Raw genomic sequence first — 23,697 nt, forward strand, 5'->3', positions numbered from 1 at the left:
CTTACAAACATGCTCAGTTTCCCATTTTAAAAAGGAAAAAAAATCCAACCTTTCCTTGACCTTGTCACTTCTCTAAGCTTTCTTCTTATCTGCTTTCTCCCCAGCATTTATTTATTCACCATTTACTAATTTCTTAGGTTCCTTCCCTATTGTTCAACTAAAAGATCTCTCTCTATGGTCACTAATTTAGAATTTCTTTTTAACAAGTCCAATGGACCTTCCTCCTCTATCTTTATCTACCTTGACTGCTTTGTGATATATAAGAACCACTCCTCCAATTGGTGAATTGTTATTTATTTTTCTTTTCTAGCTCCCCAACACTCCTTTATTTTCTTTACTGCCTCTTCCTCCATGTCTTCTCATCCTTTCATAGTAGATTCCTCCAATTTCTGTTTAAGCTTATTTTCTCCTCTGGTAACTGAACATTTTCATGACTTTAATTATCGCTTTTATGCAGATGACTCCAAAATCTATGCCTCTATGCTCTAAGCATCCCCTGAACTCATCTCAAATTTCCAGTTGTCTGTTAACTACATCGTCATAACTTATATCCTATAACCTATATATCCTTTCAGAATTTTAAACACACCATGCCTTAAACTGAACTCATCCTTTTTCTTCTAATTTCTCTCTTCCTATTATAAGAGGTTCACCATCTTCCCAGTCTGAAAGACTGGGAATCATAGAGCCATTTTGAACTTTTTCCTGTTTCTAACCCCACAAATTCAGTCAGTGCCCTAGTGTGGTACTTCCTCAAGTGTGGTACTTCCCTTCCCCTCCTCTTGTAACTAACCAAGTTCAGTCCCTTAGTTCTTCTCTTATTATAATAACCTCCAAACTTGGGTTACCTCAAGCTTGCCTAATGTAGTTTTGACAGAGACTGCATTCATCTGAATGCAATGAAGAACTATATTTACTTGAATTTACTTTACCTTTATTTCCTTTTCATTCATCCTCCACGTTGGTTTCCAGAAATCTTCCTGAAATTCTGCTATAATCAAGGCTCTCCTAAACTCTGACTCCCTATTGCTTAGAGAATAAACTATATACACTTCTGATTCTGGTATTCAAATCTCTCTACTGTCCAACATACTGGCCTAAATTTAGGTTATTTCTCTTTGCATAATCTACCTTCTGGTCAAACTAAGTATTTTTTCCTTCCTTTCTCATTCTTCTTGGCTCTCTCTTGTTTCTATGTTCATGTTGTTAATTCATAGCTGGAATGGACTCTCCGCTCCATTTGTGTATGGCTTTCCTTCCCTGAGGACCTAGTTCAAATCTTCTTTATGTGAATCATCTCTCACTTCCACCCTCAACCTCGACTTTGAAAATGATCTTACTCTTGCAGTCCTGTCTCTATTTAGATTTTCTCTTGTAACATAGTTACTTCTGTTGAATATTTGGACTAAGACAAAAGACTTTGGTGTTAGTCTTGCATTTAGAGCTGTGAGGGCACAGCTGGATTTCTTCGTTTTGCTGATGAGGAAACTGAGACCCAGAGAGGTAAAGTGATTTGAGCTGCACAAATTAGAAACAGCAGAGGTATTATTTTTCACCACACCCCATTGTCTCTCTTGGTTCTAATACTTGTACTAGTGTGACCTTGGACTAGTCACATAATTTCTGTGAGCTGTAAAACTGGTGTAATCATTTCAGCATTATCTGCTTCCCAGGGTGATTGTGAGGAAAATACTTTGTGAACCTTCAGATACCATAGAAATGGGAGTTCAGTGCGTTGGTTTTTCATTGCTTAATCCGTTAGTTTTGTCTCCCCACCCAAATGAATTGTAAACTCTTGGAGAGTAGGAACAATGATTTAGAATTCTTTTATCCTTCTTGTCCTGAACAATACTTAGCATTCTGCAGGGAAGCAGTTCGGGCAGGGGCATATCAGGATGTGAAGGACATTGAGGATACCAATCTAACCAGAGCTGAGGAGAGGAGAAGAGTAGGGCCAAATTGTGGAGATCTAGAAGGAATCAAGGAAGCATGGAATGGACGCTATTTAAATAATAGGATGAAGTGTTTGGAATGAGTTCGGTGGGCATTGGGGAGCCATTAGAGATTCAGGAGCAGGACAGTGGTGTTGAAGCGGGCATTTCAGGAAGATTAATCTGGCAGCAGTGAAAGGAATGAGGGGGAGATTGGAGGGTGAGGGAGAGCCCCCCTTGTTATTGCTGGGACCACTGTTGTAGCAGGGAGGAACACAGGGTGGTGCGGGAAGGCAATACTTTTTATGTCATTTCCTAACCCAAACACTTTTACCTTCGCCACAGAAAGGAGAGGACTCTTCTCTTCCAGGGGGCCTATAACATCTGTCTGCAACTGGGACAGAAGGGGAGAGATGACAGGGGGCGCCAAGGAGAGGGGGCAAAGAAGAGGGGTCTTGGTCTGAACTTTGGAGGCAGAGCAGTTGAAAAGGAGAAGTGTGTGAGTGCGTATAGAGATGTGTTTTTGAGTGTGCGTGTGCATGTGGAGAGTGGGGGTGGGGGAGGAGGAGGGAGGGTTGAGCTGAGCGCCGACCCCGCCCCCCTCGGCTGCGCACGCGTGGTGCGGACCCTTAGCTGTCAGAAGAGCCCACTGGCTGCTGTGGGGCAAAAAGCGCCGGGGCGTCGGGTGGGCAGCGGACCAGGACCCCGAGGGCAGCGGCGGCTTCTGGGAGCGAAGCTTGGGGAGGTTTGGGGTTCGGGACAGCCAGCCGAGGCCGGCCGGACGGCAGGCAGGCAGGCGGGCAGGCAGATAAGATGGGGAACCGGGAGATGGAGGAGCTGATCCCGCTGGTGAACCGGCTGCAGGACGCCTTTTCGGCGCTGGGGCAGAGCTGCCTTCTGGAGCTGCCGCAGATCGCTGTGGTGGGCGGCCAGAGCGCGGGCAAGAGCTCGGTGCTCGAGAACTTCGTGGGCAGGTGAGAGGAGCCGGGCGCGCGGGGTGGGGGGGTGGGGGACTTGGCGAGGCTGGGGGATGGCACCGCGGTTTGACTCTGGGCGGTTGGAGGGCGGCCGGAGCCCTTGGAACCAGAGCGAGGGTGAGGGGCTGGGGAGGTGGTCGCGAGCGCGAGGCCGGGGGCGGCGCGAGAGGAGCGCGAGCAGGAGTGATGGGGACGCTCTGGACCTCGGGACTCAGCGGGCCGGCCTGAGGCTGGGATGTCTCTCACCCTGGTTGTGCGTGTGCATCTGCGTGTGTGTGTGTGTGTGTGTGTGTGTGTGTATGTGTATGTATATATGTATGTATGTGTGTGTGTGTGTGTGTGTGTGTGTGTGTGCATCTTGCTCCAGCACTCCCTGCCCCTCACTGGCTGGAGTGCGTATGTGTGTATGTGTGGAGCGGTCCACTGGCTGCCTCTCATCCAGTCATACAAAGCCATTTCCTCCTCTTCCTCCTGCCGGGATCGAGTCCTGGCGTGGCCTGGCGCCGGGTGGGGTGGGTCGAGACAGCGGAGAGCGCGCCCCCTTCACCTCCCCAGTTGTGCCCCCGCCGGCCCTTCTCTAGCTGCCCACCTCGCTGGGCCGCCCGCTAGTGCTCTGCTCTGGGTTGTCTTTTTCCGTTATCTCTTCTCCGTAAGCTCTCCATCCGCCCGGCAAAGAGGTCCTCCGTCAGAATCCGAGGGGCTGTGCCGTCCACAGAACAGCGTTTCCTTTGCTTCCCCTTTTCGTTCTTTCCTCTCTCGGCTCGACTGTCTACTATTTCAGACATTTGTTGTGTCTCTCTTCCCCCCTCCCTTTTGTTTGGGGTGTGGGTTGGGGTGGGGGGAGCGGAGCGAGGAGACAAGAGGGAAATAAAGAAATTTCTTAACGTGTCGCTTAACTCCTCTTGGATCTTCTTTCTTGTCCCAGGAGGTGAAGGATAAAAGGTGGCGTTGACATCTATTCACAATTAGATGCGTTACAGAAATCTAGGCAAGGAGTCTGCTCTGTTTATGTACGTGGACTTTTGTCATTTGGGGATGCTATGTCATTCAATGCATCACATCAGCCTGTGAATTTTGACTCGTATCTTTCTAGCACTCTCTTTTTCCTCAGACCTCTCCACTTTCATCTTTTCCTTCCCTTCGTTCAGCTATTATTTTGCTGAAGGTCCCAGAGATGACATTCTGTCCTGTTGAATTTGAATCTTAAAGATACTTGTGGTTTCTGCCATGACTCCTACTAGGGAATGAGGGAAGAACTGAAAGAACTATTTAAATAGGAAGAAGACTTTCTGCCACTGTGTAGTTATAGAAAGAACAGCTATACCTCAGTGGCCTTGTTTTAATAGTCAAGACATTTGCTAACAATAGCCCAGTTTAAAACTTAATGAGGACCTAAAAGTCTATGAGCTATCTACAAGCCAGTCAGAAATGTACATTAGTAGATCGAGTATATAGGGGTATCTAGGAATTTAAAATCTTTTTTTTCTTCTTGGTGGTCCCCAGTTTTTTGGGAGGGGTCTAATTTTTAAAAAGAATGAGTTTTTTTTTTTTTGTTTGTTTGTTTCTCCAAAAGATGCTTCAGTCATTTCAGAAGGTTTTGGTTTTTTTTAAATAAGTGATTATTTTCTGGATTGGAGGTAATGTGGTTAGCAACAGAACAGGAGCTATGTGCAGTTCAACTGCTTAATCACTAAGCTGAAGTGTTCTGACAGCTGCGTAATCAAGTCTACCTCCATTTATTCATTTGTTATGAGGAATGAGAAATAATAAAATTACAAAAGTAAAGATAGAGCATTTTTGTTAACGTCATCTTAGAAGAGGACTAAAGAAAAGTGAACCAAAAATAAGTGCATTATAATAATTCTATGCTTTAGGATTGTCCTTCTGGTTTAAAGTGACACCATTATCAAGATCTGGGATTTGACTGACAATTTTATTTGGCCTTACAGAAAACAAGATACTTTTCATTCCAGCATTTCAAAAGCTTGTGTGTTAAATCATGCTATATTTCAACAGTGATTTAAATTTTCTGTTATTTATTCAGACAATTAAAGATTAAGAATTTAAATATTGTGAACATAAAGAACTATATTTTAATGAATTCTTAATATTCTTAATTAGGAGAACTGGTAGTTCATATGTATTCTTTATTTGGAGAGATTGCTTTGACTGGCTTTGTCAATTTCAATCCTCAAAGAACAGTTGAAACCTGCTGTTCTTTGTAATGCAGTAATAAGGTATTTTCCCCTTAGAATCAACCTTGCTTTGACTTTGACAAGTATTACTTGCCTTGACAAACAAGTATTTTTTGAGCAAAACAAGATATTTACTTTTGAATTAAAGAATAGAAAATAAGCTCATCATAAATTTCACACAAATTCTTGCATTTGCTCAAGTATATAAATAATTTGTTTTTCTCTTGTAAGTTTTGTTAATAATTAATATTGTGATATTTACAAAAAGATGATTTTAAAGGAAATTCATTTGGCAGAATCTTGTTATCTGTAGAGAGGACACCTTTGTCTACCAAAGCATGTGTATTAAAAACTTACTTAGAATGACCTTTTGACTTTTGTCATGGAGAGAAACATTAATTATATGTAAGAGTAAATGGGATAGTCTGTTTTGATCATTGACTTAGGTCAAAATAAATGCACTCTTTCCAATAACAGTATTTTTAGTCTCTAATTTAAATTTAAATTTTTTGATTTAGTGGAAATAGAAAAGAACCCCTTTCATCCTCATAATTTTGCCTTTTTATGTATAACCAATTAAGATTTCAACTTTGAGTAAACCCACTGTGTCTAGTAACATAAGAGATTATTGCTACTTTTTGTAAATTCCTTAGCATTCTAGAAGGCTTCCATTGACAATGACGTGATTTCTCTTTAATAATTTGTAGATATTATAGTTTCTTTTCTAATGGATTAATAATGTTGCCTTCTTCCCAAGTTGTCTGTATACATTGTTTTGTCACCACTGAATGACTTCATATGTGGATTTCTTTACCTTTAAGCTACAACTGTAAACTCAATGATGGAATTTTAAAAATTTGTTATAAGTAAGATGTTATAAATGATAGATTTAATGTTGATTTTTCTTAAACAAGGAGTAAATATGATAAAACTTATCAAGAACTTAGTACTTAAGAAAAGTGGTATGGTGTTAATGGAAAGAATGCTAGATTCACAGTCAAAAGATCTGGGCTTAGTAACTTATACTGAGCTCTGCCAATAGTTAGTCTTGCTTTCCATACTTCAATTTCTTCAGTTCATTATTCGACATTTTAGGATGGAGGAATAGGTGTTGGATTTCTAGTCAGCAGGGGCTTAGATAAAAGTAATGTCATTGCCTGAATAGTTGTGTAACCATGGGCAAATCATTTAAGTCCCTCTGAGCCTCATTTTTCTCACCTGCAAAATGGGGATATAAATGCATGTACTACTTACCTGAATGTTGCTGCGAGGCTTAAATGAGATAATATATACAAAGTGCTTCATAAACTTTAAAGATACGTACACATATACACACCAGTTACTACTTATTAGCAATAAGTAGTAAGTAGTTAACATTTGTATAATATTCTTAAAAACTTACAAAATACTTTACATATACATTTGATTTTCATAACAAGCCTGTGAGGTAGGGGTTATTATTTTCTCAATTTGATGGATGAGGAAACTGAAGCTCGGTATGACTGGTTAGGGTCATGAAGTTAGTTATTGTCTGAGGCAGAATTCAAACTTGGTTTTTCTAACGACACACAATGATCATGTTTACCAAATATATATTTTATCTAAAATTTTTTTTCTCATAGTAATAATGTGAGAACTAACTCTTTGGCCACTTAAGAAGACAAAATTATATAACATTGTCCACTAGTATTAAAATCACATTAGATTAAAAATCAACATTTTCTCCTATTGGCACATACTTCTTTGTGAAGACCTCTTACATGTAATTTGTTGTTTAGAGGAACTATATGTTTATAACTTGTTTATTGACATGTTAGGTGAAAACTGTACTAGTTGTTACTATATAAATGTTTTTAATGATGCACTTGTAAACTGCTCACTAAGTTCTTTGTATAGATAGATGATTCCACCTCTTTTAATTCTAGCTTGAAGTAGTAAACAAATCTACTCAACAGATGCACATTTGGTTTGTGACTAATGGGTAACAACTAACAGAGCTTTTGGGAAGCCTAGAGTATTTTTTTTTTTAAAGCAAGCTATGTTAAGAGGAAAACATGCTGCTGTATTACTATTGAAATAATCTCATTTACTTTAATATCCTAGAATTTTAACATTAACTGTCCTAAGATGGATAAGTTGAATATAGCTAAGTAATTTTTTGTGTTGTTGTTGGGAGATTTCTATTTGATTCCAATAGAATTTAGTTCTATTTAGGTTCCAACCATACTGATACAGCTAGCTTCAAGAAGAATAGTCACATCTGGGGTACTTAGAAATTTGTCTTTACCCTCCAATAGAAACTTAGAATGATCACTTTAGGTATTTAAGTGTAGGCATTTAAGATTTTCTATAAATCTCACTAATTCAGAATTTTGTGTTTGGATAGGAGGTGAGGGGACAAAGGTACATATAAGGAGAAGCCAAAATAATGTGAGTTGTCAAATATTTTTAGAGAAATTCAATTTTAGCATTTTCAGGTATTATGCCTATTACAAATAAAGATAAATATTAATAACCAATAAATAAAATATAGCCATCTCATAATTTTTTAATATCATATAAAATATGCTCAAGTCATCTAAAAGTCTTGACTTGTGGTGCATGATTTAATTATTTGTATTAATAGTATTTTAAATCAACATTTATATTTATAATAATTCACATTAAAAATAAAATTTATCTATATATTTATAGTGGTCTCTCTTACTATATATAATAAGATACATATCCTGCCCAAAGAATGTACATATGGTTGAATATATTGAACACTATAATATCATCTTACTTTTGCTAATCTAATCAAGTTGGTGGGCCTCTAGCTATCAGAAAGATGTAGAAATTATTTATTTAGCTTAATCAAAAATTAGTCTATAGTATCCCGTGTTGCCTAAATCTTTGAATTGTATTCTGTGATAGTTTCACCTTAGGGTTAAGTAGCTCACATGGGAGAAATTTGTGGTCCTTCATTTTGACAGAGAAACAATCAGGTAGAAATGGACATTTTATTCCACAAACAAAATAAGATGAGTACAGTGTTTTTACCATATATGTATACATGTATGAACATATGTACAATTTAGGAACAATCTCAATTCAACATATAAATATACACCCTTAATCTCAATTATATTTTAAATTTTAGCCTTTTCCCAAGATCTTTTTTTTTAAAAAACAACTTTTAGTATTTTTAGCATTTCATCCTATTCAAGAAGGTTTATAATAAATATATTTAAAAAGTTTCTGGAAAAGGACAAATACTTTTATGTACAAGGTATTTTATTAGACTTCTGAGGAAGATGAAAAAAAGTATAAAGCTATCCCTATTTCAAAAGAACTCACAATTGAGTTTATCTTAGAATTTTGGGATTTCGAGTTTGAAGGAACTCAAGAGTTTCTCTAGTTCAACTTCCTAATTTAATGAGGTCCATAAGGAGAGGTGAGTTGTTCAAATTTACACGGTAAGTAACAGAGCTGATAATCAAAGCACGATCTTGTGATTATTTTTTCTTCTTGCTGTGTTAGGGGCAACTGAAAGAATATTAACAATTTTAGATCTTTATACCTACTTTCTCATCTATGCAAAATATGTGATTTCCTTTTTACATGAATTGAGGGCATCCTTGATAAGATATTTTGTTAGGGATAAACAGGTTTTCAAAAGTGCTATCCCACCAAGGGTCACATCTGTGCTATTTCTCTACATGTTAGCTGAAACATGTAGAGAATATCACACTGTACTTATTGTTTATTGATTATGAAAAAACCAATTGATTTGGTAGAGCTATCTTCCAAACAGCATCTTCCATTCATATATATTTCATTCAAGATTGTGAGAATAATCTAATAATAGAAATAGTCCTCAGTGATCTTTGTTATAAACATAAAGTGAAGCATTAAATGTCTGCTAGCTAGTTGTTTGCTGCTGTCATAGACAAGCTGTAGGACAGAGTTCAAGGTTAAGAGAATGATAAGATTCCTTGGGTGCTTGTCTTTGCAGATGACATTTTGATGATGATATTGCGTATTTCCAGAATAGTGGATGAGATCTGTAACTACTCAAAATTTGAATTCACTGTCTACTTTAGGAAAGACCAAATAGAAGAAGAATGTCTGTTGTCCAGATTATGACATGTAGTTAGGTGGACAAACTATAAAGCTTGTCCATAAATATGAATATCTGAGACAGATTTACACATGAACAGGCATTTGGGCCCAGAACTGAGTAGAATCAGGAAAGTAGGTTAAATTACTTCCAGGAAGTTGTGGGGTTCCTTTGATGATCCTAATATCTTAACAGAAACCAAAGCTCACATTTTTAATGCTAATATTGTACTGGTGGTGTTGTCTAGCAGTGAGATATAGACTATGTGACATTTGAAGAATTGAAAATAAACCACATAGATGACAATGGAGAAGTACACAAAAGATTTAAACAGGTGTAACATTTTACTGATAAAGAGATTCAACGGAGAAGTAAAAGATGTCATCAGGGAAATGTATGATAGGGAGAGAAGATGGACTAGTTACTTGACTAGGATAAGGCACAAAAGGTTTATATAACTCATGCGCTCCAGTATTTTACTTCTATCAGGAGAAAGAAAATAGGACTTCAGCCCACTGAGTGAATGCCTTGTGGTGAACTTATATGAGCACATGGACAAGAATCATGTTGAATGAGCAGGTTTGGATATGACAGATATATTTGGAGTGAACAACTAGAAAAATGAAATCACAAATCCATTTGAGTGTTTGGATATGTTGGGGTCAAAAGAAGGAAAAGGGGCATGTTTGGGGCAAACTGTGATAATTGATGCTGAGGAGGATGTTGAATTTCTCAACTATTATTATACTTCTATTTTCTTTTCAGGGGAATGCTTTTTTAAACTGAGAAGGCTAACAAATATAATTTGTAGAGAATGGAAACCCTTCAAAAATAATGAGGTGGTTAGATAACATCTAACTTTCCTCACTGAGTTTGTCACCAGGTCATATGAACTAATTCCTATGATGCCTGAACAACTCATATAAAGGAATGCTAAGCTACTTACCATTAATCATTTTTTGAAAAGAGATAAATCTGTGTCTGCACTTTTTTTTATGAATTGCTCCTAGTTTTTTTGTTACAGGGAGGAGAGTAATGAAGCATGAGTTTTAGGTTTAAGAGCTGGAAAAGACCTTAAAGATGAACTATTATATTAAAACTATATTTATATTCCAAATGAAAAAATGGAGACCCAGAGATGGTATTACCTGTAACCTTTAAATTTTGGCATACAGTCTCATTGTTGTCACATTCTTTGATGAATTTTTCTATGATTTGTTCTTTTACCCACTAGTTCCTTGGGCTTAAATTTTCCAATAACTTTATCAATCATTTCTTCAAAAGTAATTTATTTAATATAATTTTATTATGTTTTACTCAGTATAGGATATATTTATTTTTGCATTTATACATTTGTTGTAATAGTTTCAAATCCAACATGTGGTCAATTTTACGACTTCTGCATAGTTGAGAAATATATAAATATCTTTCTGTTATCATTTGTAAATCACCAGAAACCTGTAATCTCTAATTTTTCTAAATTTTTATTCAGATCCTTAAATTAACTTTCTTTATTGTTAGATTTGTATAGGTCTTTTTTTTCCCCCTGAGGCAATTGGGGCTAAGTGACTTGCCAAGGTCACACAGCCACAAAGTGTTAAATGTCTGAGGTCAGGTTGGAACTCAGGTCCTTCTGACTTCAGGGCTGGTGCTCTAGTCACTATACCAATCAGGTGCCCTGATTTGTATAGATCTTAAAGGCATACATTGTCATCCTCTAATATTATAGTTTAACTGTTCATTTCCTCCTTCAATTTGAATAATTTTTCCTTTCAATATTTAGATGTTATGTATTACAATGATTCTTTTATCATTTTTCCTTGACCTGTTTTCCAGGTCAGTTGTTTTTGATGGCAATTAATTTGCATTTTCATCATTTTTTTCCCCCAGAGATTTTGATTTCGATGCAGTATTTCTTATTATCTTATGATGTCATTGATTTCTGTATAGTTCATTCTAATTTACAGGCAGTTCAGTTCTTAGATAATGTTTAGCACCCTCTATTCTAATCTGTCAATTTTCTTTCTCATTTTTTCCTCCCTATCTCTTCCCCTCTTTTAACATTATATTTTATATCTTTTGTTTTGCTTTTTTTTCCCCCAGGTACTCTTGTCCTTGTAGTCAGAAAATTCTTTTCTCTGAAAGTGTACTAGGACTTGTGGAATTGTTCCCTTCTTCTGGGTTTATATTTGCTCTTATCTCTTTCAGTGCAAGGTTCTCCCACTATTCTCAGCATTTTCTTTTGCTCACTTATATTTCCAATTACAGTTTCTGAATGGAGGTTTTGTGCTTGATTAATATTCTGCTCTCTCCTATATTCTTCTGTGGTCTAAGCAAGTCCTTCTTGGTTCTAGATGGCATGATTAAGACTAGGCCCTTCCTTCTGTAGATATTCTTGGTTTGCTCTTTGTGGAGCAGGACTTTCGTTTTCTCTACTTTGTTTCCAGGTCCAAACCCGGAGTCATCACTGTCCCATGCTGTAAAGGGGTCCCTGTCTGACCTCACCCAGGTGTTGTGGATTGTGTTCTTTTATTTCCCATATGTTGCCATATCTGCTTCTCCTTTTGTGTCTGGGCCTGGACTGCTTGGATGCTCCATGGCCCAGCTAATGCATTGCCTAAATTCTGCCTATCCTTCTAGGCTCTCTATCTGCCATTTGTCTACTTGGCTTAGCTTCCAGAGGATCCTGGAAAGTTTTTGTGCCATTGTAGATTGGATAAAAGAGTTTATAGCTTTTCCTCTTGGGTATATCATTGTTCTGATGCAAGAATATAACTTTATTGTAATATTTATGGGGGATCAGGGCTCCTTTACATCCCAACAATGCCATCTTCTCTCTAATTTTTCCATATCCATTTCTTTTCATCTCACAATAATATTTCATTGCATTTATTTATCGTAATTTGTTTAACCATTCCCCAATTCATAAGCAATTACTTTTTTCCTGCTATATTTTAAGCTACTTGGGATCTTTCTTTTGTTTGTGACTTCCTTGGGGTATAAGCTGAGCAATAGGATCTCTGAGTCAAAGAATTGCTTTCCAGAATATTAGTGTGTCTTTCTGCAGCACCTCTAGTATTTTTATTTTTTGTTGTTTTTGCCATTCTGAGTGTGAGGCAAAAATCTTATTGAATTGCATTTCTCTTATTATCAGTGATCTGGTATAAAACTCAGCAAAAGTAATAGGCTGAGAGACATAGAAAGATAGTAAATGCCAAAAAATGCCAAATCAATAAATCTGTGAAAGAAAATAAAATCTTTTAAAAGGCAGGAAGACTAAATGTCAAACATCTTATCTAATGAAAAATGTCCAATCCATACTTTTTTTAAAAAATAAAATAGTGCTTATTTTCACTGTCACTCCTTAATTTTATTTCAGCTTCCCTTATTTTTCAGTGCCAAATTATTCTGATTATTTTGTGTTTGTGAAAAGCATGGTCCCTCATTTAATCTTGCCCATATCCTATTGCTGCTTTAGGGTACAGAGAAGCTTAAAGGCATGTAAAATGTTAGGTATCATTGGTTCTGAGATTAGAATTCCGAGTGGTGAAATTTGAGTCTTCTTTCCTTTCATTATTCCTAGAGTTCCTCCCTTTCAGATTTACCTTCTTCCTTTTCCGCTTTCCTTTTGATCTTGTGCTCTTCCTTTTTTCCACTTCTTTAATGTGTTCTTCCTTTCCCCTTCTTTCCTTCTAGTGAATAGATCATCAAGAGACATTGGAAGATTTTTTTTCACTTCCTGGTAGAATGTAATATTAAAAGATAAAAGGAATGGAGCAAAGTTTTGATATTCACTATCCACTTATGAACTAGAAAGTTTCTAGTCCTCTAATTAACTTCTTTTGTTAAATTTGTTATCTTTTACATCTGGTAGATATTTTTAGAATAGAGCTCACCAGCAATTCATGTCAACAATTTTAAAGAGAAATTGCAGCATGATAAACTTGGAAAGTTTAATTGATGAGAAAAACAGTATGGCTATATAAAAAGATCTGTATGCTTAATTTCTGAATTATAAGACAAATGCTGCATTTAACTTAGGCGTCTAAGTCTATAATTTATTTTATATTTTACATAAAATTCTGCTAGCAGTTTTAAATATGCTTTTAATGTTCCTAGCTGATTTTGTCTTATTGTCAGTTCCTTATTACTTTTAAGTATTCATGTTAGCATGAATACTATATACAGATGCATTCAGGAAATAGATAGAGCTTCCTCAGAGTCTCATTGTCCATCTTGTCATTGGTCTGGAAGAGAGAAGTAAATCAGAAAGCATAATTAATTTAAAGAAACAATTTGATAGACTAGAGCTAATCTAGTTTTAGAGTATGTTCTTTTAAATACTCATAAGACAAGATTTGAGAAAGAGATGAAACTTATCGAGTACTTTCTGGATGGTTAAAAAAAAATAAAAAACAGACAAAAACAATGCTCCTAAGTTACTGGCTTAGGTGTGGGGGTGATTGAATTCTTGAGAGCTTTAATAGCAGATTGCAATTTTTGACATATTCTATTAAGTCAGAAAAACTTCAGATGCAAGCCTAATAATGAACTATGTCTTCTGTCTCAGATTCAGCCTTAGAGAAGCTTGTTAGAAGGTTGGATATCAGATGCAGACTTTTTTTTGGTTATGGCAGCTCATGATGGTGGCCATTACTAGAAATGAGGTTGGAGGAGGGATTAGATATGTTGTTGAAATTACTGATCTTTTGAAGTTTATAAAAATGTAGTTGGAATGCATTTGAAAAATTTTTGATGAAAAATAGGAAACTGACAATTTTAAATCTAGGGTATGTTTTTTACTTTAGATCAGTCAAACATGGTTTAAATGATATTTAAATTTAAAGAAAGATTTTTCTGCTTTGTTTGGGCATATCTAATTTTTGTGACCTTTCACATTAAATAGGTACTTAAATATTTGTTGAATGAGTATGTATGATGTTTGAACTAAGTTTAATATTAGTTTAGTATAATACTTGGGTTAAAGAATATTAAAATTATTTATCAGTATTGAAGTATTAAAGAGAAGGTCTATATAAGCACCTACAAATATTCTTTTCTTCCAAGAAACACAGTTAGCTTTCATTCTTTGTTTTATGAAGGCTTTTTTTCTTATAATAATCATGAAGATTATTATAAGGGACATATCTATAACTCATGGGAACAGTTAAAAATAATAGTAAAAAACTATTTGAGAAGTAATGTACTGGAGGTAACTAGTTTTGGAGGCAGCTGCATTTGAATATTGCCTCTCTTATTTACTATTTTTTTGACTTGTTAAATTACTTCACTCTCTGGGACTCAGTTTCTTTGACTGTAATATGAGACGGTCAGACCTGATGACCTTGAAGGTTCTAACTCAACATCTTTGATCACATGATTCCTGAATTATGTGACAAATGTAACAATTCACTTAGGTCATCTAATTTTATAAAACTTACTGAATCTTTTAAAAATCATTAATTTAGAAATTAAGAAAGCCTATTTCAAGGGTCACAATGAATGACAGAGAATGAAATTTAACAACAGAGACAATGATTTAAACTGAGATCTTATTCAAACCTCTGTTCTAGAAGCTGTATTACTGAAGAAAGTAACTGATTCTATGACTTGGAATAAACCAATATTAGCCTAAGAAGACAGGTGGTTATTTTTTCTATTTTTGACAAAGTAGGTGAGGTTTTATGTTGAAGGAACAGAAGAAAGGGGAAAACTGTTTTCATAGTCAGATTGTAGAAGCAGATTACTTTGCAAGGTAGATAATAAGCTGAGGAAACAGAACAAATTTGTTGCCAAGGGAGTTCCTGTTTTCCCTTTATAGTATTTTCTTCAGATATGCTGAGCAGACCATATATAAATGGAGGTGGGGGGTGAAGCTGTGGTATCTGATGTTATTAGTTTTTAAGAGAAATACAAAAATTCTAGTAGTTGATGTTGTCATGGTAACACTTTGTATTTTCAGAGGCAAGAATCGTTTATTACTCTTTATCATCATTTTCAATTTGTCTAGCATTTATAGGACTTATTAACTATCAATTTTAGCTCTAAGCTATATATGTATTTCTACTGAATGGTAGCATATTATCTTTGGACAACCCCAGAATGTTTGCAGATATGTGGGAATAATTTTGCAAAAATTTCCCCTTTATCTAATAGTCCTATAACTAATAGTTGTGTGCTTGGGAAACAGGGACAAACTAAGAGCAGCTCCTTAGCATGGAATTTATCAGGGAACAAGGAGAGTGGAGTAGGTAACACACACAAACACACACATACACACACACACACACACACACACACACAAAACCCTTTGGTTCTTTTTCTCAGTGCTAGCAATTGGTGGATTTTCCAGTTTTCATATCTACCAAAAATAAAAACTGTGGTGGATTTAAGAGTTCTTTAATATTCTTTGTGTCTTAAGGTATGCCCTCAATTGTCAGTGCTGACATGGGTATTCAGGTACATAAAATATTGAGTTAGATTTAATAAGGTAAAATTTAATAGGTATATATGTATGTATAGTCTTAAGCAGGTGAAAAATAAACTTTAAAAACACAAGGTAGAAGAAATATGACTAGATGGTTGCCTGAAAAAAAGACTGCATGTTTTTGAGGGCTGGAGGCTCAATTCTAGTTAATTTGGCAGCCACAAAGGCTAATGTAGTACCATGTAAGCTAATTTAGCTCCATGAGGAGGGGCAGAGTGCCCAGTGCCAGGGAGATTACAATTTTGCTGACAATCCTGGTCAAATGACATCAGGAGAACTGTATTTAGTGTTAGACAGCCATTGATGAATTGGGGAGCATCTAGAAGAGAGTAGCCAGGTTGAAGGGCTTTGAGCTGTTGAGATATGAGGATTTTTTAAAAAAGGAATTACAGATGTTTCCCCTTGGAAGGAAAGATTTTTTTGAGAGGTTTGTGTATATGTGTGTGTGTGTGTGTGTGTGTGTGTGTGTGTGTTTATGATAGCTGTCTTCAATTATTTGATGGATTAATATGTAGAATAGGATTTAGATTTGTTCTGTGTGACCCCAAAAGGCAGCACTTGAAGCACTGAAAGAATAGTAAAGAGGTAGATCTAAGCTTCAAATTAAGGGAAAACTTCCTACCAAAGCTCTCCAGAAGTAGAATGGGCTTCTTTAGGAGGTAATAGGTACTTTCTCGTTGAAATCTTCAAGCACCTTCCAGACTACTGATTCCCCATGTGATGTGTGGTAGAGGGTGCTTTATTCAGGGATGGATTGGACTCAATGACCTTTGAGATTTTTTCAACTCTGTGGTTCTGAGTATTGGCTTCAACCTTTAATGATCCTATTTATGAACTCTAAAAGGTGAATGTGTAGGAAAGGGGCAGAAACAAACAGTTCTATGGGACTAGTTCTTGAAAGAGAAGGAGGAACATTTGTGAATCAATTAGTTTGTTGTGTCTGACTAATCAAGGGGATGGTATACATTTGCTAAAAATAGTTTAGCAAATATTTATTGGGTGTCTAATATATTGATTATGATAGCTTTGTTATTGTTGTTTAGTTATTTTTTAGATGTGTCTAAATCTTTGTGACCCCATTTGGGATTTTCTTGCTAGATACTGAAATGGTTGGCCATTTCCTTTTCAGCTCATTTTTAGATGAAGAAACTGAGGCAGACAGAATTAAGTGACTTTCTCTGGGTGACACAGCTAATAAGTATCTAATATCAGAACATATGTGATTAGGAAGTTTATACTCCCATCATACAGTATCCTGGCTATGTGCCAAATTCTGAGTGCCATTAGGAATGTGTTGATTAGAGAACAATTAGAGATAAAATTATATATTTGGTTCTGATAGGGACCTTAGAGGTCATTTTGTTCACTGGTGTCAAACTCAAACAGAAATGTTAGAAATAAAAACTAATTTTGAATTTTTAGACCCTCTGAAAGGATTTCAGAGACCCTCCAGGAATCTATAGATCAGACTCTGAGAACATTGATCTAAGGTACCACTTATTTTTAGCACTCTTTACTTTAGTAGTAGGACAGTGCAGTTTCTAACAATTAGAGTTGATCAAAGTTGAATCAACAGCTTTAAACCCATCATTGAAAAATGTTAAGCAGCAGATATATGACCTCAGAGATATTGTAAGAAAGTTCAACACTTGTGGGCGATTGGTCTATGTTATTTTTAAGTACCTTTCCAATTTAAGAGGCAGTGAATTCTGGGCAGATTTCTTAGATATTTTCCCTGTGCAGTATGTTAGAAGGGAATTCTCATTTAGATTTGGGATGGACCTGGAGGGTTTTGAGGTAATTTCCAACTCTGGTCATTCCTTTCATTTCTAATTTGCTAACATTCTTGGTAACAGGAAGAAGCTAGCCTTGGTTTTAAAAAGGTACCATGATAACTGGCAAAATAGATCAAACCAAATCAATCAAAGGTAGATTTATATTAAATTAAAAAAAAAACAATTACAATGTGTAGACATCACCAGTGTGCTTTTGGTTAAACTTTGTGGTATAATGCAGAGATTGTAGGTTTGGAAGTCAGGAGAACACTGATTTCAAATCCTGACTTTGATACTTATCTCCTCTGACTGAAGAATTGATCTTCACTCAATTGTCTAAGGATCTCTGAGCCATCGTTCCCTCATCTGTAAAATGAAGATGTACTAAATAGCCTCTAAGGTCCATTTCAATTCTCAATCCATGATTTTATGAATTTCTTTGAAGCTCAATTTCTTCATAGGATTATTGTGCAAATCCAATGAAGATGTGAGGAAAACACAATGCAAACTCTGAATCATCACCAAATCTTATTATTGATTACTATGGAACATTTAAAAACAAACATGAGTCCCTCCATTCTCTTTTCCTGACTTGACATATCCAATTTCTTCTAGCAATCTCATATGTCATGATATCGAGGCCCTGGTGGCAGTGGGGAAGAATGATAGGTATGGCACTGGAAATCCATTTCTACCACTTACCTAATTGGAAATTGGGCAAGTCACTTAACTTCTTTCTCAGTGCCTCAGTGAACTTACCATAAAACGAAGAGGTTGAATTAGATCAGAGGTAATGAACATTAGTCCTCCCTAGTGTGGCCTGAACTAGTTTAAAATATAATCAGGGAATATTTAACAAAACTAAATAAAACACAATAAAACATAGATAATATTACATTTAATGTGTAACCCCAGTAGGCCTCCATTTCTGTTTGAGTTTGAGACCACAAGACTTACTCACTTCTAAGATCCCTACCAACACTAAATATATAATTTTATCTCCTAGTTGCTCTTTAGCTAACCAATGGCCTTCTTAATATATGGTACCCAGGATCTGACATGATACTCTGAATAGCCAAGATACTGTACGATGGGAGTATTGATATCCTTTCCATGAATATTCTGACTCTTAACTAATATAATATTTAGTTATATTTTCTTGGTTCCTACATAATATTGCTGACTCCTATTGAATTTGTAGTTCACTAAAACTCCCAGATTTCCCCCCCCCAAACTAATGCCTATAATGCCTACCCTCTCTTGTACTTACAATTATTGACAAAGATTCTGGGAAACAGAATTCTTCTATTCTGTTATTCCCCTAGTCGTCTTTGAGGTGAAATATTTCTATTCTCTAAATATTTGAGTTCATATAGAACCTTGGGGTATACCATACATAAATTATAGAGTCACTTTTATTTCTAATGATTCATTTCTTTGGTTAGAATCTAGTCATCTTTGAACCTTATTTAGTCTTGTTCTTTCTTCTTTGTTGATTTGACAGCTTTCTTTCTTCATTACTGCTTGCATTATTTCAGTTTGGATCTTTCTTAGTTACTATTAGCTTCTACCTAGCTGGTCTTGCTGCCAACAGTGCCAGGATTTTTAAAAATTAAAAAATATATATCCAACTTGTGATTTCACTGGAGTATGGGAGCATTCCCTCTGCTCTTGTAGATTAATGATTGCTGTAATTTGTAGATTTAGAGAGTTGCCTGATGGTTATTAAGTGCTCATTCTTGGTCACACAATCAGTAGCATCAGAGATAGAACATGAATCCAGATCATTTAATCTCTGTCCATTATGCCATTTTTGGTTTAGGGGCCAGGTTTTCTTTCAAAAATATCACTTCCACTAGGTTTGTATCTTTCTCATAAATATTCTAGTACCAACTGTACCAAATATAAATTCTCTACCTGAATTTCAAGGTTCTCTACAGTCTGGCTTCATATTTTCTATCAAATCTCATTTCCATTAGTCCTCAAGGAAAAATATCTCTTCAAGCCTGGACTTTCTTCACTATTGTTTGGCTATAGCACGTTTGTTTCTTCTCTCTTTCTCCACTCTTGCTATCCATTCCCATCTTTCCCATTCCTGTACCTCACAGGATGCTTTTGCTTCTTTTGCTTTTTGTTGCCATCTATTTTATTGATATATATATATATATATATATATATATATGTATATATATATATATATATATATGACTTTGTGACTTGTTTTAAGATCGATTAGCTCTGATAATATAGTTGATGATTTTTAGTGATGATTTTATAATTTGGATTACAAAGTCTTGTTTTCATGATATATATAGATACAATGATAGATTTCACTGGTGTAAAGAAACTTTCTAACAGTTCAGTTCAACAACTTCTCCCTAATTTATAGTCTCAGTTGCTTAAAGCATTGAGAGATTGTTACTTCTCTAGAAACACACAGCCAATATGTGTTAGGGGTGGGGCTTAAACTAAAGTCTTTCTGATTCTGATGCCAGTTTTTTATCTTCTATATTGAGATGTATATTTATGATGCACCTATAAGTCATGCACCTATAAGTATGAAAAAATAATGTTTTTGACCCAAGTTAATTAAAATGGTTAGGATTACAGGCACCTAGAGCCCCATTGGAATAATTGAAGTTGTTTAGAAAGAAATATTTAAATATAATCAAAACAAATGTCCAAATATTTTTATTAAGCATTTATTGTATACTTAATTGTGTACAAATTGTGTAAATTTGAGTACAAAGGCAAAAATGAAGGCATTCATGCATTGAAGGAACCTACATTCTGCTGAAGATATGACATGCACAGATAGAAAAATACAGGACAGGGCATGATTACGGCAAAGGAGAGATTAGACAAGGCATCCTAAGAACACTTGAGGGGGGAAATAAATCTTTTTAGGAGATTACATCAATTGGAAGGGCATATACTTAATTTTTTTTAGTAAATAGTATTTTACTTTTTTCAATTACATGTAGTTTTCAACATTCATTCTTTATAAGACTTTGAATTTCAGGTTTTTTTCTTTCCACCCTCTTCTTTCTGTTTCCCCCTCCTACACATCAAGATGGTAAGCAAACTATTATAGTTTATACATTTACAATCATATAAACATATTTCCACATTAGTCATGTTGTGAAAGAAAAAATAGAACAAAAGGGAAGTCATAAAAAAAACAACAAAAAAGTGAAAACATAGTGCTTTGATCTGCATTCAGATTCCATAGTTGTTTCTATGGCTATGGATAGCATTTTTCATCATGAGTTTTTTGGAATTGACAAAGGGAGAGTTTTTAACAAGAGATTGGAAATGCATTTCATCATTGGCAATGAAGTCATGATTCTCTACGATTCTTTCAGATTTTCTGTCTTTCAAAGTTATTTTTCTTTAATTTTTCTAGTTATTCTTTAAACTATCCCCTGATTCTGTTCCCTTCAGTTTTAATCAGTTCATACAAATCTCTTTTAAGTTTCTCAAGAATTCATGCCTTTTATTATTCCTTATGGTGCAATAGAACTTCATTTTATTAAGCTTTTTATTTTCAAAACACAGATAATTTTCAGCATTCACCCTTGTGAATCCTGTGTTCCAAATTTTTTCCCTTCTTTTCCCCCATTCTTCCCCTAGATGGCAAGTAATCCAATATATATGTTAAAACATGTGCAATTCTTCTATATATGTTTTTACAAATATCATGTTGCACCAGAAAAATCAGATCAAAAAGGAAAAAAAGAAAAATAAAATGCAAGCAAACAACAACAGAAAGAGTGAAAATGCTATGTTATGATCCACACTCAATTTCCACAGTCCTCTTCCTGGTTTCAGATGGCTCTCTTTACCACAAGACCATTGGAGCTGGAATGAATCATGTCATTGTTGAAGAGAGCCATCAGAATTGATCATCGTATAATCTTGTTTTGCTATACAATGATCTCCTGGTTCTACTTATTTCACTCAGCATCAGTTCACATAAGTCTCTCCAGACCTCTCTGAAATCATCCTGCTAATCCTTTCTTTTAGAACAATAATATTCCATAACATTCATATACCATAACTTATTCAGCCATTCTCCAATTGATGGACACCCACTTAGTTTTCAGTTTCTTGTCACTACAAAAAAGGCTGCCACAAACATTTTTGTACATTTGGGTCCCTTTCCTTCCTTTAAGATCTCTTTGGGATAGAAGCCCAGAAGAAACACTGTTGGATCAAAGGATATGCACAATTTGATAGCCCTTTGGATATAGTTCCAAATTGCTCTTCAGTATGGTTGAATCAGTTCACAACTCCACCAACAATGTATGTGTCCCAATTTTCCCATATCCCATTCAACATTATCTTTTCTTGTCATCTTAGCCAATTTGAGAGTTGTGTAATGGTATCTCAGAGTTGTCTTAATTTGTGTTTCCGTGATCAACAGTGATTAGAGTACCTTTTCATATGACTAGAAATGGTTTTAATTTCTTCATCTGAAAATTGTCTGTTCATATCCTTTGACCATTTGTCAATTGGAAAATAGCTTGAATTCTTATAAATTCAAGTTTGTTCTCTCTATATTTTAGAAATGAGGTCTTTATCAAAACCCTTGATTATAATTTTTCCCCAGTTTATTGATTCCCTTCTAATCCTATCTGAATTTGTTTTGTTTGTACAAAAAACTTTTTAACTTAATATAATCTAAATTATACATTTTATATTTAATAATGTATTCCAGTGCTTCTTTGGTCATAAATTCTTTCGTTCTCCACAGATTTGAGAGGTAAACTATCTTTTGTTCTTCTAATTTGCTTATAATATCACTTTTTATGTCTAAATCACGAATCCATTTTGACCTTATCTAGGTATATTAGGTGTGGATCAATTCCTAGTTTCTACCATACTAATTTCTAATTTTCCCAGCAGTTTTTGTCTAATAGTGAGTTCTTATCCCCAAAGCTGGGGCCTTTGGTTTTGTCAAACACTAGATTACTGTGTTGTGTGACTATTTTGTCTTGTGAACCTAAGCTATTTCACTGATTGATTACTCTATTTCTTAGTCAGTACCAAGTGGTTTTGATGACTACTGCTTTATAATTAATTTCAGGTTTGGTACAGGTAGGACACTTTCATTTATCTTTTTAAAATTAATTCCATTGAAATTCTTGACCTTTTTTTCTCCAGATGAACTTGGTTATTATTTTTTTTAGCTTTATAAAATAATTTCTTGGGAATTTGATTGGTGTGGTACTGAATAAGTAGATTAAATTAGGTAATATTGTCATTTTTATCATATTAGTTTGTCATACCCATGAGCACTTGATATTTTTCCAGTTGGTTAGATTTGACTTTATTTGTATGGAAAGTGTGTTTTGTAATTGTGTTCATATAGTTCCTGACTTGTGCAACAGAATTTTAAAAAATCAATGCCTTGAATGAAGATATAGATAGAATGTTTATCAGATCTATAGGTGCAATAAAACTTTGTAATAGTTAACATACTTCATGGAAGTGTTAGGATCCCAAAATAATTTTTGACAGCCTAGAGGACTATGGTGCACATTATATTTAATGAAAGTCAATAAGACAAATGTAAAGTCTCTACTTAAATATATTTAAAAAAAAAAAACTTCACAAGTGTAAGTTGGGAGAGACATTGTTAAGTAGTAATTATTTTGAATAAGATCTAGGACATTCAGTGGGATCCAAATTTAATGTCACCAATATAATGTATCATTTCCAGAAGCTATAACTTGTCTATAACTTCCATTTATAGAGATATGCTAGTTCCACTGCTCTCTGTTCTTGCCAGAATGTAGCTCAAGAATTGCATTCGGTTTTCAGAACCATGATTTAAGAATAATAATAAACTGGAAAGTGTCCAGAGAAGGGCAATGAGGGTGGCAAAGGGCCTTGAGTTCACAGTATATTAGGATCATTTAAAAGAAATAGTCAAATTTGGTACAGGAAAGACTTAGGAGAGGTCATGATACCTGTTTATAAGAATTTGAAAAGCTGTCCTATGGAAAATGGTTTATATTTATTCTTTTTTAATCCCGAGGGCAGAAACAGGCATATACTTAAATTAAAAGGCTGAATTTTCTTGATACAAACCTTTATTTCATGTGAAGAATTTGTATTGAAAAAATTATTTTTTCCTTTTTAGAAGGGATACACAAAGTTTGAAGATTAAAATCCCTGACGCTTTTTTTCTTTAGAGTGGCATATTGAAGCATATTTCATTGTAT

General features: G+C 35.2%; 1 protein-coding gene across 9 annotated transcripts in view; it reads left to right on the top strand.

The window, feature by feature from the left end:
* Positions 1 to 2,553: 2,553 nt before the first annotated feature.
* The window catches only part of DNM3 (dynamin 3), a 565,331-nt gene continuing 544,187 nt past the window's right edge, over positions 2,554 to 23,697 (top strand). For 5 of the 9 annotated variants that reach the window (XM_031936892.1, XM_031936891.1, XM_031936888.1 and 2 more), the window contains exon 1: positions 2,554 to 2,905. In XM_031936892.1, coding sequence (XP_031792752.1) covers positions 2,745 to 2,905 — 161 coding nt within the window. In that variant the 5' untranslated portion in view covers positions 2,554 to 2,744. The remainder of the gene's footprint in view (positions 2,906 to 23,697) is intronic. The other 4 variants (XM_031936886.1, XM_031936889.1, XM_031936890.1 and 1 more) reach the window with 1 other exon arrangement.

This window comes from Sarcophilus harrisii, chromosome 4 (genome assembly GCF_902635505.1).
Source record: "Sarcophilus harrisii chromosome 4, mSarHar1.11, whole genome shotgun sequence".
NCBI classification, from domain to species: domain Eukaryota; kingdom Metazoa; phylum Chordata; class Mammalia; order Dasyuromorphia; family Dasyuridae; genus Sarcophilus; species Sarcophilus harrisii.